Source organism: Carcharodon carcharias, chromosome 21 (assembly GCF_017639515.1).
Source record: "Carcharodon carcharias isolate sCarCar2 chromosome 21, sCarCar2.pri, whole genome shotgun sequence".
In the NCBI taxonomy this organism is placed as follows: Eukaryota; Metazoa; Chordata; class Chondrichthyes; order Lamniformes; family Lamnidae; genus Carcharodon; species Carcharodon carcharias.
In genome coordinates, this window is record NC_054487.1 from 67,710,491 (window position 1) to 67,726,124 (window position 15,634).

The 15,634-nt window shown below is 42.9% G+C and overlaps 1 protein-coding gene and 1 long non-coding RNA gene across 3 annotated transcripts in view; one reads left to right on the plus strand and one right to left on the minus strand.

The window, feature by feature from the left end:
- Nucleotides 1-425, plus strand: part of LOC121293197 (potassium voltage-gated channel subfamily C member 2-like) — a 157,141-nt gene extending 156,716 nt beyond the window's left edge. The window contains exon 4 of the mRNA XM_041216008.1: nucleotides 134-425. Within this exon, the coding sequence (XP_041071942.1) occupies nucleotides 134-195 (62 nt within the window). The 3' untranslated portion in view covers nucleotides 196-425. The remainder of the gene's footprint in view (nucleotides 1-133) is intronic.
- Nucleotides 1-15,634, minus strand: part of LOC121293198 — a 181,621-nt gene that overhangs the window by 153,905 nt on the left and 12,082 nt on the right. The window lies entirely within an intron of this gene.

Below are 15,634 nucleotides of genomic sequence, written 5' to 3' on the forward strand. Positions count from 1 at the left end.
TATGTGTGTATTGCACCATTTGCTGACCAAAACATTGGCCAACTGTCCTGCATGTTGGGATTTATTACTGTTCTGTAGAGCAGATGAGTAATGAAGTGTATAGAACTGAGTGTTTCCAATTGTTTACATGCAGATAACTGCAAAGATGTTGTCTTTACTGGTTACACGCAAGCAGAGACAAGCGCTCATTCTTAATGGCTTCAGGAAGGCACAAACATGAAAAGAGGTAACATATCCATCATCTGGGGTAACATTTCAATCCAACAAGAAATGCCTAGCTGGTTTAGCTGAAACCATACTGGACATTCATATTCATGTCTTAATTATCAACTTATATATGTACCTGTTAACTAGATGAGTTACTATGTGTATATAGTTCTATTCCAATAAGCATGATCTGCATGATAACTTCTTGTAAAATATGTATCAATGGAAATATACATTTCTGATATTTAGAGATGTACATTGTTCAATTTTGTTAACATCATCAGAAAATATATTTATTTTAAAGATTTCAGCAATGGATTTAATATAATAATGGTGCTGCTGTTACTTACTGCAGTGTTATACTGGTATCAAGGATTTTAGACTTTTGAAAAGGTAAAGGGATTTTAGCCATAATAAGGATTTCTCTGGACAAATGCTGCATATGAAGTTGTGTTAAGCATAGCTTGTGTCACTGGTAAGACTTAAATTGATTTAAAATATCATTTTAAAAATGTAAGTATCTGAAATCAGTTGTCAATGAAGTGAATAAGTGGTAAAGTGGATGAGCTAATTATAAATATTGTGTATATGCGGTATGGGGTGCTTTGGCTGTTTACTGAGGCAGAATCTAGTTATGCTGAAATCGGTCATTACTGAAACTGTATATAAACATGTATATCATTGATAATAGCAATGTTTTTTTTCTGTATTAACTCTGTTCCCTGCAATAAGTCTACACTTTAGTGCTATAGACATGTACAAGCACGCAAATACAGGAAACACTGCTGGATAAAATAAAATTTTAAAAATCATCTGGCATTTAATCATATCCATCTTGAATTATTTTCTGCTATTTTTGTGAAGTCGTTAATATAAAATATTTTTGTGCAATTTTGTTACAACCTATTGTTATTGTTCAATATTTTATGTTTGTGAACATATGAACATATTAAACATTTATTTTTTAATTTACTGTATGTTTTTGTGGTCTGTAATGTACATGATCTGGGTACAGTCTACAAATCCTTAAATTATTTGTCTCAGATTCATAGTAGTGTTAAGATAAATGAGAATATGCCATCCTTTGTTAGTGACTTGAATTAACTGAACTGCATAGTCCTATTTCTGAAAGATGGGACACAAAGGGCTGAATGGCCTCATTTTGTGCTGTAATCTTATGAAATTAACTTGTTATTTTGTAGCATCAGGTGACATAAACTAGTGGAGGACCCAATGCACTAACCGTAACCCTTTTTAAAACAAAAAATAAATCATAGCGCTGCCAAAATATAAATAGAGGATATACATTAGAGGCCGATTTGGTACAGTGTTTATCCAGCAAGTAGAACTAAATGGTGTATGCATGAACAACTGCAAGTGTGTTACAAGTCAACTATCAAGAGGCAGTGACAGAAATATATATTTTTATTTCTTTACATCAGAATATATTCAAAAATAGAAATAAAACTGAGATAGACTTACACTAGTGTTTTAGTGAAGTGACACTTTACAGTAATGTGATGAGTAAGATGTGATATCTCAAAGCAAAATAATTGGTTTTGTCGCTATTGCCATGGCTGTAACTGAAGAAACCATTCCAGTTGGTTAGTTTAGATCTCTTGTTCATTGTTGGCAATGTAGTTCCTAAAGGATTTATTTTTCAGTGCCTTGATTTTCTCTGGCATAACTGAAAGGAAGATAGATACCTGGATTTAAATAGTCAGGACGTTCTATTACCTTCATGGTGGAATTAAAATAGTACAGTGTAATATGTGAGTTATAAAATGGGTTGAACAATTGAGCTCATCATGATCTAAGTATGATAAAAACAAAAAAACTGCGGATGCTGGAAATCCAAAACAAAAACAGAATTACCTGGAAAAACTCAGCAGGTCTGGCAGCATCGGCGGAGAAGAAAAGAGTTGACGTTTCGAGTCCTCATGACCCTTCAACAGAACTGTCGAAGGGTCATGAGGACTCGAAACGTCTTCCTATGATCTAAGTATGACTTGGTTAGATCTTTTTCAAAATACAGACTCTCAAAATATCAGTGATAATAGCTTTAAAGAAGGTACTAATAACTAATTTTAATTATAGATTGATTAATCATATTAAAGACTGTGCTGGGAGATACAACGATCAGGTCTGACCAGGATCAATTGTTCTCTTTTGATTGTGTTCACCTTCCATTAATTAGTAGAGTATTGACCCAGTTATGTTTTGGAAGTTTTCAGATCACAGTTACGTTGCGAGATAGTGAAGCTTTTTTTTATCACTTTTAATTTTGGGGGGGGGGGGTGGTGGTGACACTATTTGGGCCTCACATTAGTACTATGAAATTTTCCTCTGAGATGCAATTAAAATAAGCCATTTTTCCATGAAATAAATAAATCACTTGTTAGGGTGGCCACCACTACAACTTTATGGATATTTTCGACATATAAGTTGTGCTGTAGGAGCTGCAAACACATTCATTCAGTTACACAGGAAATCAAGCTGTATAGCAAAAGAGATGATGATACATCAGTTAAATAATAACTGGAGTAACAAGAATGCTGCTACATTTTCATTTTTGCAGATTAGTTCGATGTTTGAATTGCCCCAGATTTATTGTGTTGTTGTCAGCTATAAATTTAATTTACTGACAAAAACTTTGAAACTTCCAAAACTTGACTGTGATAATCCAGTTGGTTATTTCATATTTTCTGCCCCAGGAAACAGTTTCATGATGAACAGTGTTTAAAATATTGAGGTACTGAATTGCCGCTGAGGAACGATTTTCTGAACAAAGTGAGAGAGAATCATTGCAACTTTCAGCAATAGGCTAAGTAAATAGAAAAGTAATTTGGGAATGATGTATAAAGGGTGGCCAATCCAATATAACTTTATTTGCCTGTAATAGCAATAAATTATCATCAGAGAGATTCTCAGAAAGCAAAATTAGTGACAGGAAGGTTAGTTCTGGTTATTTATCCCTGTCCCAGTTAGGAAAACTAACACCAAAAACAGTCGGCACTAAATGCAATGGAGAAGTAATTGATAATTGAAGGTGTTTGCTGACTTGTCTTCTCAACATGCTGAATCCCTTTGTAAACTGTTGGCAGTTAAATTATGGTTGGTTTCTTTTATCTGGCAGTCCTCCCTCAGTGATTTTATGTTTTAGGTGATCAGAATAATATTAAACTACATAATCATGTATGAAGGATAAGAGGACAGAAGTATAATAAAAAATAAGCGATTTTTATCTTACCATCAAGTCAATAGTCCTGTTTCCCCTCATCACTCTTCAAACTAGCTGACTCCCTGGGTGGAATCGTCCCAGATTTGCACTAAGTGCGGCAGTGGGCGGGTAAAATGACGTTTTACCCGCCGGCTGCAGCGGTGGCTCTTCACATCATATCGTCCCAAACCCACCACATTAATTAAGCATTTCTGGGATATATGCCATTTCAATGTTGGGTGGGCTCTGATTCACCTGCCATACCATCACCTCGCCGATTCATCACGCCAGGCACCACATTTAAAGTACACCTGCACTCAGTGCTTCCAGCCCCAGGGCTGCAGCAAAGAAGACATGGCCCTGAAAGACAAGAAGACTGCAGCCCTTGAGCGCCTTTTGGATGCCGTGCAGCACTGTTGTGATGCCCTCTACCCCCGCGCTGTCCGCAGGAGGGGCAGCTACATAACGACTCCGGCTTGGTAGGTGATGGCAACAGTGATCAGTGCCAATGTTGCACAGAAGAGTTTGGCCATTCAATGCAGATAGAGGATGAATGATCACATCCGTGCAGCCAGGGTATGGCAGCCATGTCATCACTCTAAACTCACACACTCAAACCCATCACACATTCACTGGCATCTCACTCACTGCCAGCTCAAACGTCATCACCATCCATTGTCACATACATACCCTCACATCTCTACCTGGCCTCATCTCCTCTGGAGACCACCTCCTCAGCCCTCACCACCTTGAGACCACTTGCACAGATCAACATGTGCCCCCACACACACCCTGGGATACCTTCCTCCCCCAGTACAGCTCTTGTCCTGAATCCTCTTCCCTTGCCTGAGGCCACTTCTCCCCCTTCCCCAAGCAAGCCCTAGCCCAGCAGCCATCGAAAAGTCACTCACATACGGCTGATCTGGTAGGTAGAGACCTACCTGTGAGCCCCACTAAAAGTGATGTGGTGCTGTCTGTGAAGCCTGGCGCTGATGACTGCGAGTGCTGCCTGAAGCAAGGTAGGCAAACAAATCTTCAAGTCCTCGAACAAAGTGCAGCCTGCCGAGTGCACGCCTTATATGTGATATTGCTAAATGTCGGAGTGTTTTCCCACCGACGTGGGTGAACAATCCAACGGGGTGGGGGATGAGTCCGACGGGCTGACCTTATAATGATATGCTGATGCATTACAATGAGATTCCCAACATCTGATGGCAGGGAAAGCGGACATCGTCAAACCGATTTTTGGCCTTCTCGCCATATTGTCTGCTCATGCCAGCTAACATGCCCGATGCCAACGGGCACAAAAAACCTCTGTCCCCATCTTGGTACCCTTGGCTTCAAACCCCACTCTGCAAATTTGGTGGTGCAAAATGATGCAGACCAAGAATAGTTTTGAAGGGATGGATTAAAATATTGAGATTTCCCTGACATTGCTCATGCTGCTTCTAAAATCTAAGCAAAGGAGCAACTCAGGAATTCAGCTGGTTTCCAAACCCAATTTGACAATGAGCCTTTTTAAACCCAGCACAGCTAGTCCAGATCCAATTAGTAACTGAACACAAAGAAGTTACAAATTTAAGGAGAACCCCTGTCCTTTTCTGGTTTCAGCTCTCTAAACCCACATGTGCCCATAAATGTCTCAGCTTCATACCTCAGGCCTCAACACACTTCTTTCAAGCATAAAGGAGAGAGCAAGACACACATGGAAGAGCAGGCTTATAGAAAGAAAGAAGCCAAACAAAAAATAAAAGTTGGAAGAATAGAAATGACAGGCATGCAATTTTTATCTATGAGCAATGTCATAGAAGATTAGACTGGCTGTACAACGTTTTAGGAATCACTTTTTTTCTAAACTGGGACCAGTTTAGTGAGGGCAAGAGTTGTTAACAGGGATACTCCTGGTCATTAAAGCCTCTGTGAAATTCACACAGAAGATTAATGATCAGCACATTATTATCACAATTCATCAGGAAGTTACTTGCAGTTCTTTATAAGGAAACTCCTTGATTGCCAGAAATCAACAACAAATTGCACTCATAGCACCATCAACATAGTAAAATGCCCTAAGGCACCTCACAGGAGTGTGGCCAAACAAAATTTGTCACTGAGCTGCATTGGAAATATTAGGACAGGTGATCAAAAGTTTGCTCAGTGAGGTGGGTTTTAAGGAGGGTCTTAAAGGAGGTGGACAGACGGAGAGATTAGAGAGGGAATTCCGGAGCATAGGGTCAAGGCAGCCTTGGAGATGCATAAGAGGCCACAGATTAGATATTATGCAATAATTACTGTATTGTAGCACAAAATCTAAGATTGATAATAATCTGCGTTTGATAATAATTAATGATAAGATGTTTGACATGGAATTTAGCAAGCAAGGATTTTTTTGTTGTTGCTTTCTTTTTCTGGATAGGTGAATGCACATAGACATGGAACATTAAAATAAATATGGTCTGGATATGATCTGGACCCAGCTGGCCCACTGAGAGTGGATGGGTCAGAAAGTCATGATGAAACTGGCAGTCAGGATTCCCCATCACGTTGTGGAATTTTAACTCCACAGCATGTGTGTGATGTCACTGATCAGTGCTCCACCCAGAAGTCAACCATATTGACAGGCTGGCTTCCAATTTGATAGGGAACTGAGAGGTTAAGGCCACCAGACCAGGTGAGTCTGCAGAAGGGGAGCCAGTGGGTTGTGGGGGTGCAGGGGAGGGATCAGTACAGGGAGGGTGGTGCAGACAATCAGGCAATTCAGGGTAATGGTTGGGGACGGGGCTGGAATCAGAGGCCTGGGTGGGTGGTTGGGGGCATGGAGGATCAGAGGTGTGTGGAGGTGGTAAAATTCCAAGTCCTGGCATGGGGAGTGAAGCCCGGGGAAAGGATGGAATCAGAGGCCTGAGGAGGAAGCCTGAGGCCTGAGACGGGTGTAACCGACACCTTTTAGGGCAGGTTGTTTTGGGAGGTGTGGCAGGAGGTGAGGTGCAATAGGAGCCTCTTGGGGAAGGTGAGGGGAGGTGGCCAGTAATGGGAGTTCCTCAGATAGATGCACTGGATTCAGGCAGTAGATGTAATGGCATCCACTTCCTGGATCCGCCAAGTCCTCACCGGGATGTCACTGCCGGGTTATCCTAGGCTCAGGAAACTCAGCTGGCAACTGCTGAATTCAAAAATCGGAATGACCATGAGGCCCACAGCTTCTTATTATAGTTAAGGTACCATGAGCCTCCTTGGGAGTAGATTAGTCACCCACATACTGCCTGGCCTCTATCCAACAGGTTGGGTTCGGAATCAGCTATTTAGGACTTTAACCACACCCCCAATCCTTTATTTGTTAAAATGCCTCTCTGCATATCAGCATATATAAATTGAAGAACTTCCAGACACCTACCATACCTTTTATGTAGAAATACATACATTTTGAATAAATCTATCTCTCCACCTTTATGATGCTGTTAAAATCCTACCTCTCTCTCCTAATCCCCAGGATTTTACTGGTCCTCAGGAGGCAGACTAGGAGGCAAGGGGCCAGTAAAATTGTAGGGAGCTGCGTTGGATTGGCGCACCAATGTGGTCCTGGTACCAGGGCATTTTACCAGCAGTGGGACCGGATGCAGAGAGGCTGCCCACGCCAAGAAGGTGGAAAGCCAATTGACATAATTATTGGTCTTTGTACGGTGCCATCAGCATTTTGCTGAGAGCATGACATCACCCCTGCCACATAGAGAGGCCACTAGCTAAAATCATTCGGGAAGTCATTGGAGCCAGAAGCTCGATGGACTAAAGGGGGCCGTAAGCAGGGAAGGCAGCCACCCGTTGCCTCCACCGTCTCCCCAGAGGGGTTTCCCCTTTGACCCTTGCCCAAGCCTGATTATTTTAAATATCCTTTTCAAACTTAGCTGGCTCCTGGGGTTTCTCACCTACCTCAGTAGAGTGACCATCTCACCCAGTGGGGCTGCTGAGGCTTCAGAGGTGCTGGGCCTCTGATTGGACCAACAGCATCAGGAGCCCAGCCGCCATCCTTAATTAGATGGCAAGCCCTCTGCCTGCCAACCTGGAGATGGCCTGTGATAAATTGCCCAACAGGTCCTGCTGCCAGCAAATGCAGGCTCCAGACACGCTCTTCACCCTGACGTCAGTCTTAAAATTCATGCCTTTTGTGGCTTCAGGTCAAATATTGTTTTACAACATTAAAGGCACTGTGCAATTTTAAGCTGTTGGTGATACATTTCGAATTGATACTGAGCAATGGGGAGAAAGTGAGACAGAGCAATTAATCTTCGAATGATATGGGGCTTTAGCAGAGACTGGGGCGCTGGGATTAATTTGCGATCATACATGGTATGGGGGGAGTGGACTAATGGGATTAGTTTGCGATGATATGGGGTACGGGGGGACTAGACCAATGGAATTATTTTTGGGATGATGCAGGGCTAAGGGGGAGATTAATTTGGGATAATATGGGGCTATGTGATGAGATCAGGGCAGAGGCAGCGAGATTACATTGAGATAGATACAGGGTTATGAGGAGAGAGCAGGGCAGTGGAATTCATTTTGGATAGCGCTGGCAATGAGCCAACACTGACACATTGAGCCACATGGCCTCCCTCTGTGCTGGAAGTTCCCACAGCCCTAAATAAATTTCAGCTGCCTAATTTTTTTTTTAATCATGCAGCATGTCAACACAATTTTTGCTTGACTGTCCTTCCAATTTTATGTCTCTGCATGGCAGTAAAAGAATAGCAGGTGATTAAAAACAAAATGTGCATATTTAGATTTGAATTTCATAGTGATGTTTAGTGCATTGTATGTCTGTGGCAGTCTAGTGTAGTATCCACATTTCTGTCGTATATTGGTAACTACCCATGGCATCAACTTCCATGATGATTTGAGGGAAATTTTCCTATAATGTCCATTTCCTGAAGGTGGGGATGTCTATCTGTGATATTTCTTTCAATGGTTACTTAAAGATGCCAGCTGTCCAGTAAGTAATTCAGTGGGTGAGGGGAATTGTCAATTTATAGATTAAAACGGGGCTGAAATAATTACATTTGTGTTGCTGCACATAGTTTACAAATGTTCTTTGCACTTTCTAATTTGCCCAGTGGGTCGGCAAAAGTTTTCAATCCCCATTCTCGATGATGATGTGTTTTTCTCAAATGGTCCATCCTGTATTTTTGTGATGTATATTTCTTATGGTCCTGTCAATTTTTTTTTAAATAGTCTTCCACACCTCTGCCCATTCCAATCAATTATTGTTCCAAGGTTAAATTCAGATTTAAATAATCCAAATTCTGGAGCAATTTGAATCTGAATTCAAAGTTTATCCAAAAAATCAGCCCCAGCTAAGGAGATTAATGACAGAAAAATCATCTACAGGTTTTTGAATTGTGAGGCAAAGCTGCAACAAACACTCATATGCCCTAACATGTACAAACAGACATGTTCACGTCCAATCTTGTTATTAAATGCCAGAGCTTTGTGTTTGATAATTGTTAACATTTCCTCATACTGATGCCTGTGATTGTCCTAATTTAACAATAGCAGCACAACTAATTAAAAACAACAAACTAAGCCAAACTATTCATGCAGTTCGGCAATATTAAAAAAAAGGAAGCTTGGACGTGACAAGGTTTTAAGGTGCCATTGTTTGCTTTGCATAATGCAAGATAAGTTAGCTAGATTCAAGATAAAGATAAGGTTTTTGCTCTAAAGTTTCCAACACTGTCATCAGGTGACGTTCTTTGCCGTTAATATATTCATCAGAAAATTACCGACATCCAGAGGCTAATTTTCTTGGCTGTGATATTTCCTGACACCAGTCTGGCTCAGTTGACCTGAAATGTGCAGCACTTGTCCAGCTTGTGCGGCATTAAATGTAACAGTACTTTGGCCCAGACTCATCTCAATGCAGGCCCACTCCCTGGCAGGGTCTTCCACTGGCTATGGGAGGAAAGAGGCTTGCAGCTCCAGGAATGAGAGGCCTGCAGGTGTAATCCTGCGCAAAGAGCAAAATACTGCATATTTTGGCAATCTGAAATGAAAACAGAAAGTGTCGGAAAAACTCAGCAGGTCTTGCAGCAATTGTGGAGAGAGAAACAGAGTTAATGCTTTGAGTCCAATATGGCTTCTGAAGAAGAGTAAAATTGGACTTGAAACATTAACTCTGTTTCTCTTTCCCCAGATGCTGCCAGACCTGCTGAGTTTTTCCAGCACTTCCTGTTTTTAATCCTAGCTGGTCAATGGCTTCTTTGCCTGTCAAAGATCCAGGAGTAAGTTGGCAAAAACATAAAAAATTTCTATTCTGATCATCAGTTTGCTGCTGCTGGGTCACCCTCAGATATCCAGTCCTAGCCAGTGTCTTAGCACAGCACAGTGACAAATTTTCACAGTGATTTGGTGTATGATGTCCCATGTATCTGCTCTAGGAAATAGAGGGAGGGGTTGGGAATGCCATCTCCTACCTTAATACCCTAGCAACACTGGGCCAGTATCTACTGCAGTCCACCATTGCCCCTGAAGAATTATAAGGGAGGCAATTGGTGTAATTAACTTTATCCCTATGTTCCTAACTATTGCACTTCAGGAATAGATGCTTCCTGGTGGGCAAAGGTTAGTAACAGTGTCCCCAGTATATTCCAATATTCAGTCATCTGTGCTCATTGTCTGCTGATGCTTCACCATTAGCTGTTTTCCCCTCAGCACTTTTTGTCAGTGGTGACTTACCATTGCCTTCTACTCTCAGAGACAGAGAGAGGAGGCACCCACATCTACCTCAGCCAGAAAGGGCACTGAACCTGTGATGTTGGCCCTATTCTGCACCACACACCAGCCAACTAGCCAACGGAGCTAACCAGTGCCCATATTTCAACATATACAAAAAGTATTTTGTATTTCAATGCTGCATTTTGCAGTTCACAATGTTTGAATTGTACTGTGCAATATAATAATTCCAAATACAGTATTTACTCGCTGTGCAGTTTCTCTCTAATTTAATCAAGATATGTTAATTCCTTATATTAATCAAATGAAAGTTCTTGTCACTTCATTAGAGTTATATGGTACACTTGTGATTGCATTTTGTTTGTGCCAATCAGGGCTTCTAGAACTCACTACTGCTCAGCTCATTACATCTGAATTTCATCATGAGGTGAGTTTTCTTTTGGTTTATACAAATATTACAAAAAAATAACACATTTTTGAAAATTTATAACAGATGGCAAGTTCAGTTGATGGTGGTAAAGAATCAAGCCCTGGAGCATAATGTCTGCTATCCATTATGCTGGAGTTGTTTCACAAACGTGATTAATCTGATGCTGGCATTGCATAGACCTGAATTTTTTTTTAAAAAAATCAAAATTCAGGTGAACATTTCGGCTGCAGCAGGCTGTTCATCCAAACTTTGAGATTGGATTTCCAGCATTTGTCTTTTTATTTTTATTTTATCCCAACAGCGGCATCTTAAATACAACAAGACATTCATCTTCATCGTTTACAGGCACTCAGTTCCTTCCCAGTTAACAGTCCTGGTCAATTGACTATATATTTTGTGATGTGGTAATGTTAATCAATGACAATCCCAGCACATAGATAAGTTTATTTTTGGCCCATTATGCCCATGCCAGTGCCAACTCTACATCAGGACTACTTACTCAAATTCCATTCCCTGCTCCTTAATATTTTTCCAATTCCCTCTGAAATGTCCGGATTAATTCAGCTGAAATCATCGCTGCAGTGTTACATTTCAAATTCTCATAAACCTTTGCTTGGCATAAGAATAATTTTTCAATTAGTTAAATATAAATGTGTCATACTAATTGTACATAATAAGTAATAGATATATTAACAGAAGTCTGAGTTAGCTTGAGCACTCTAATTAAATTAATTGCTATTTTATATCAATTCTATGCAAATCTCAGGACATTTAGGACCAATTTTCCAGTGATTTGTGCTCAAAGAGTGCTTGAGCTGGAACCATGCTACAGATGTAACACTGCTGGGGGCAAAGCTCCAGAAGCCTTCAATGGGAGCGCACAGCACTCCTGGTCACTTCTGGCATGGTCCACGTAGTTTCCCATGCTGGAAAGGACGTTCGAACAGGTATGCCATACAAGTGCTCGAAACTTCCCAGATTGTGATATCAAACAGCCTGTCCATCTGATTTGATTGTGTTTCCAATGGACTACACAGGTCCACTCAATACATGTGCTTGTCACTCACAAAAAGACACATTCAGTTGCAAAAGTTATTGCTCCTTTTGACCCCACACTCCCAGCCCATACAACTAACGCTATTTAAATGACTAGCTATCCAACTTTCAGGTAAGGTAATTTAGACTAGTTTCTGGTATTGCAAAGTTTATGGCAGTATTGTGGAGTGTTTTGGAGGGTAAATTGCTAGATTAGGCAGGGAGTGTTGCATCCTCACAGGGAGGCCCGAGGATTTGGTGACCTCTTCACACAAAGAAAGGCTGCAGCTGGAATGGGGGTTACAATTACAGTGCCCATTGCCCTGCAACACAACAGGGAGATGGAGCAGAGCTGTGGACAGGAGAAGCTCTGTGTGGAGGGAGAAAGAGGCAGAGGTAGGGAGGAGGCATCTGGGATGCCTTTGTGTGATGGGCTCCCCATGATTGCCTATTCCCTTAGGACAGCTTCTCTTACTACCATTTCTCCAGTACACCTGACTGCAACAGCTCATCACAGAATCCTCTTGATCAGAATCGTACAATAAAAACCACCACCAAAAACCTTGCTGAACAGCCTTATCAAGCAATAAATCCAATTATATAAGCAAAAAAATGAGCCATTCTCCTTCCTGCGTTCTCTTAGAGCCTGCTTTCGGATGCCCTTCTCTGTCCTAGTGCTACTCCAGTGGCTGCTGCAAGGCTGGTAAAATGTTGCTGACTTTCACTGGGGGAGACTGCAGGTGACTGTGCAGGACACCCTTGAGCAACCCTGGACCTCAGGGCAAGGATGCAGACTGCGCCACCTTGACATGGACATCAGCAGTCTGGGTGGCTGGCTGACAGGCAACAGCAGGAGCACTGGCCAAGTGGCCGTGGTAGGACACAAATGCCATCATCCTGAGAGAGGATACAGGCTTGTGAACCACCCTACCACTGGCACTTGGGTATCGGTTACCCTTCTCCTGCAAGGGAGAGGTTGAATGTGAGTGGCGGTGGTGCACTGATCATAGCTGGAGGTATGTGGAAGCAGTGAGAACTGTGTGTGCGGCTGACACCATTGGATGACATGTGAGGCTGAGGTGGAATATTTAAATGTTAGGCAAGAGTCCTGACTGCTAGGGAGCGCAGATGGGCGAGCGATGGGACTGTGGTGCGTTGAACAGCATGAGAGGTTGGTGGTGCAGGGGTTAGGAGATGTCCATTAAAGATGCAACATTGTGAGCTGCCTCCCTCAACAGGGACAGGCGCGGGTAGGCCTTGATTCACAGCTCCAGTGCCCAAAAGCGAGTACAGACCCTTGTGCCCCAGTATTAGAGGCAGGCCCCCTGATGTTGGGCCTGTTTGTATTGCACCAAAGTGCCCAGGGCTTCCTCCGAGGAGGCAGGTGACTTGTGCTTGCAATAGGTGCAAGCCAGAGGTAATCGTTTGAATGTGGTGGTCAGGGCATCTACAGCACATGGTCCCCTGACCTTTTGCCAGCCAAGCATCCACTTAGTTGGTGCCCAGTTAAGCTCATGAGTTAAGCTTCTCTCTGATTGGAGTAAACAACCCTGCAGGTAGAAATGTTTCGATGGCCTAGGACTTTAGTTTGACCCTCGTAACTGACATCATTGTCACACAGACACTCCAGCCGTGCGCTGAGATTGTCGGATTGAAGCTTTCCCCTTATGTAACTAAGATTTTTAAGTAAGAATTCCCAGAATAACAAGAAACAAGGCAAATGAGAGGGATGTAGAGTGGGATGTGATAGAGTAAGTGGAATGCTATTTGGAGCATTACGTCGCAGCTGAAAGAAAAAGCAACTAAGATATAAGTTTATAAACAGCACAATCAGGACCGATGTGTGGAAGCATCTCTTCATGCGATGCCTGGTCAATATCTGGATGTCTCCATGGTAGGGTAGCAGAGGAAGAATCTCTCGGACTGTCCAAGAGGGAGTTAAATGCTGTGATAGAAGGACCTTAGGTTTCTGTGCAAAATGAACTAGATGAGCAGTATAGCTTCCCTCATCTGTACAGATGCTTCTGAGGTGATGACTGACAATGCTGAAAATGTGCCTTTGAGATTATTTGGCTAGAATGCCCCCTTACTTATGCACTGTGAGAATATCCATCCTACAAAAGAAAAAATCAGTAAACATGGCCCAATGAAACATAAAATAACATTTAGGCAGTGGAATTCCTTTGTACATTATTTTAACAGAATCATGAACCCATAAACAGGTTAGCAACATTTTAAATAGCAAACTGAGGATCTGTTCTTTACATAATACCCAGTTAATTAACATAATCCACAAAGGAATTTACATGCTTTACTATATGTCTCAAATGAAATTTAAAGATTAAAAGTGGTGCATAGCATTGTTTTGTCCGCTAATATTCCACCAATTTTGTGTTTTTTTCAATGCTACTAATGCTGACAGTAAGAGTAAATATTGTTTTGCAAATTGAATTTTCTGTATATGGCAGGATACTAATATTAAACAGGCTTGATAAGGACACTGTTATGGCAATTATTAAACATTTCGTGGAAACTTAGTGAAAATCTCGGATGATTCCACTCTAAGTGCAGTAGCAGACAGGTAAAACGACATTTCACCCGTTGGCTGCGATGGCGGGTTTTCCTGCCATATTGTCCCAAAATCACCACGTTTTTTATGCATTCCCGGGAAACACGTCGTTTTGATGGGGGGCAGGCTGTCATCGCTCGCTCGCCATCGCCTTGCTGCTTCATCACGCCAGGCACCATGCTTAAAGTCCTGCTGTGCACACCACATCTCAGTGCTTCCAGCCCCCAGCTGTTGCAGGGAAGATGTCCACGAAAGGCAAAAAGATTGCAGCCCCCAGGTTTAGCGATGGGTCACTGGAACGCCTTTTGGAAGCCATGGAGGCCCGTCGGGATGTCCTCTAACCCCACCCTGGCCGCAGGATGGGCAGTGCCGTGACCAACCAGGCTTGGGAGGCAGTGGCAGCGGTGGTCAGCACTAATGGCCTTCAAAAGAGGAGAGCCACCAAGTGCTACAGGAGGATGGCTGATCATTTCCGTTCCGCCAAGGTAAGTCACTCTTCTCATCACTCTCAACTCACACACTCACAAGCTATTCACACACCCACAGGGATCTCACTCACTGCTCATTCAAGGAACATCACCATTCATTCTCTCGCACTCACCGTCATTGTCCTTATCCCATCCATGGGACCATTCACGACCCACACAGGCCAGGCATACTTAGCATTTGGTCCGCTAAGCGTCCTGCTTACACTCTCTCCATCTCTATTCATGCAGGACAAGCTAGCACAGGGAAGGGTGCAGACTTGTGGAGGAACGCCTGAAATCAAGGCCCTCAGGGAGTTTGAAAACAGAGCTATCCAACTGGCCGGTGACGATCTGGACCGTTCCTGTTCTGACGATGAGGTCTGCAGTGCTCTACCAAGTGAGGATCCAGCAATGCAACATACATCAAACAACCATGCCTTGACTGATGTGTCCTGTTTCAAAGGCCACTGCCATACACTAATTATCTCTCTTGCTTCCGCAGGCACATCTGGGAAACAGCCAACGGAGTCCATGACCCAAGGCCTCCAATCAAGCCCCAAAGAAACCTCTGAAGAGGAATCTGGAGGCACCCTCCCTGAAGTCCCGTCACAGCTCTCACCCACACCCTCCACCAGCTCAGAGACACACACCTCGGTGGGACCTAGCTTTAGAATAACGTCGGGATCACAATCTGGTGAGAACATCGCACTGTCTAATCCACAGCAGGCGGTTGCAGGGACTTCCCAGGTCCCCGGCACTCGGAGGACTGCTGGAGGCCAGAACGTTGCTGAGTCCGAGTCAGATGATGAGCCTCTGGACTTGGTCATGTCACAGTTGCTGAAGCTGCAAAGGCAAGCGAGGGAACATCAGGAAGGGATGTCCGCTGCACTCCTCAGATTGCAAGGCATTGGAGGGGTCTGTCCGTCTTCAGGCTGAGGTGATAGCACCAGCATGCCAACACATCGACGTCAATACTGGCAGGA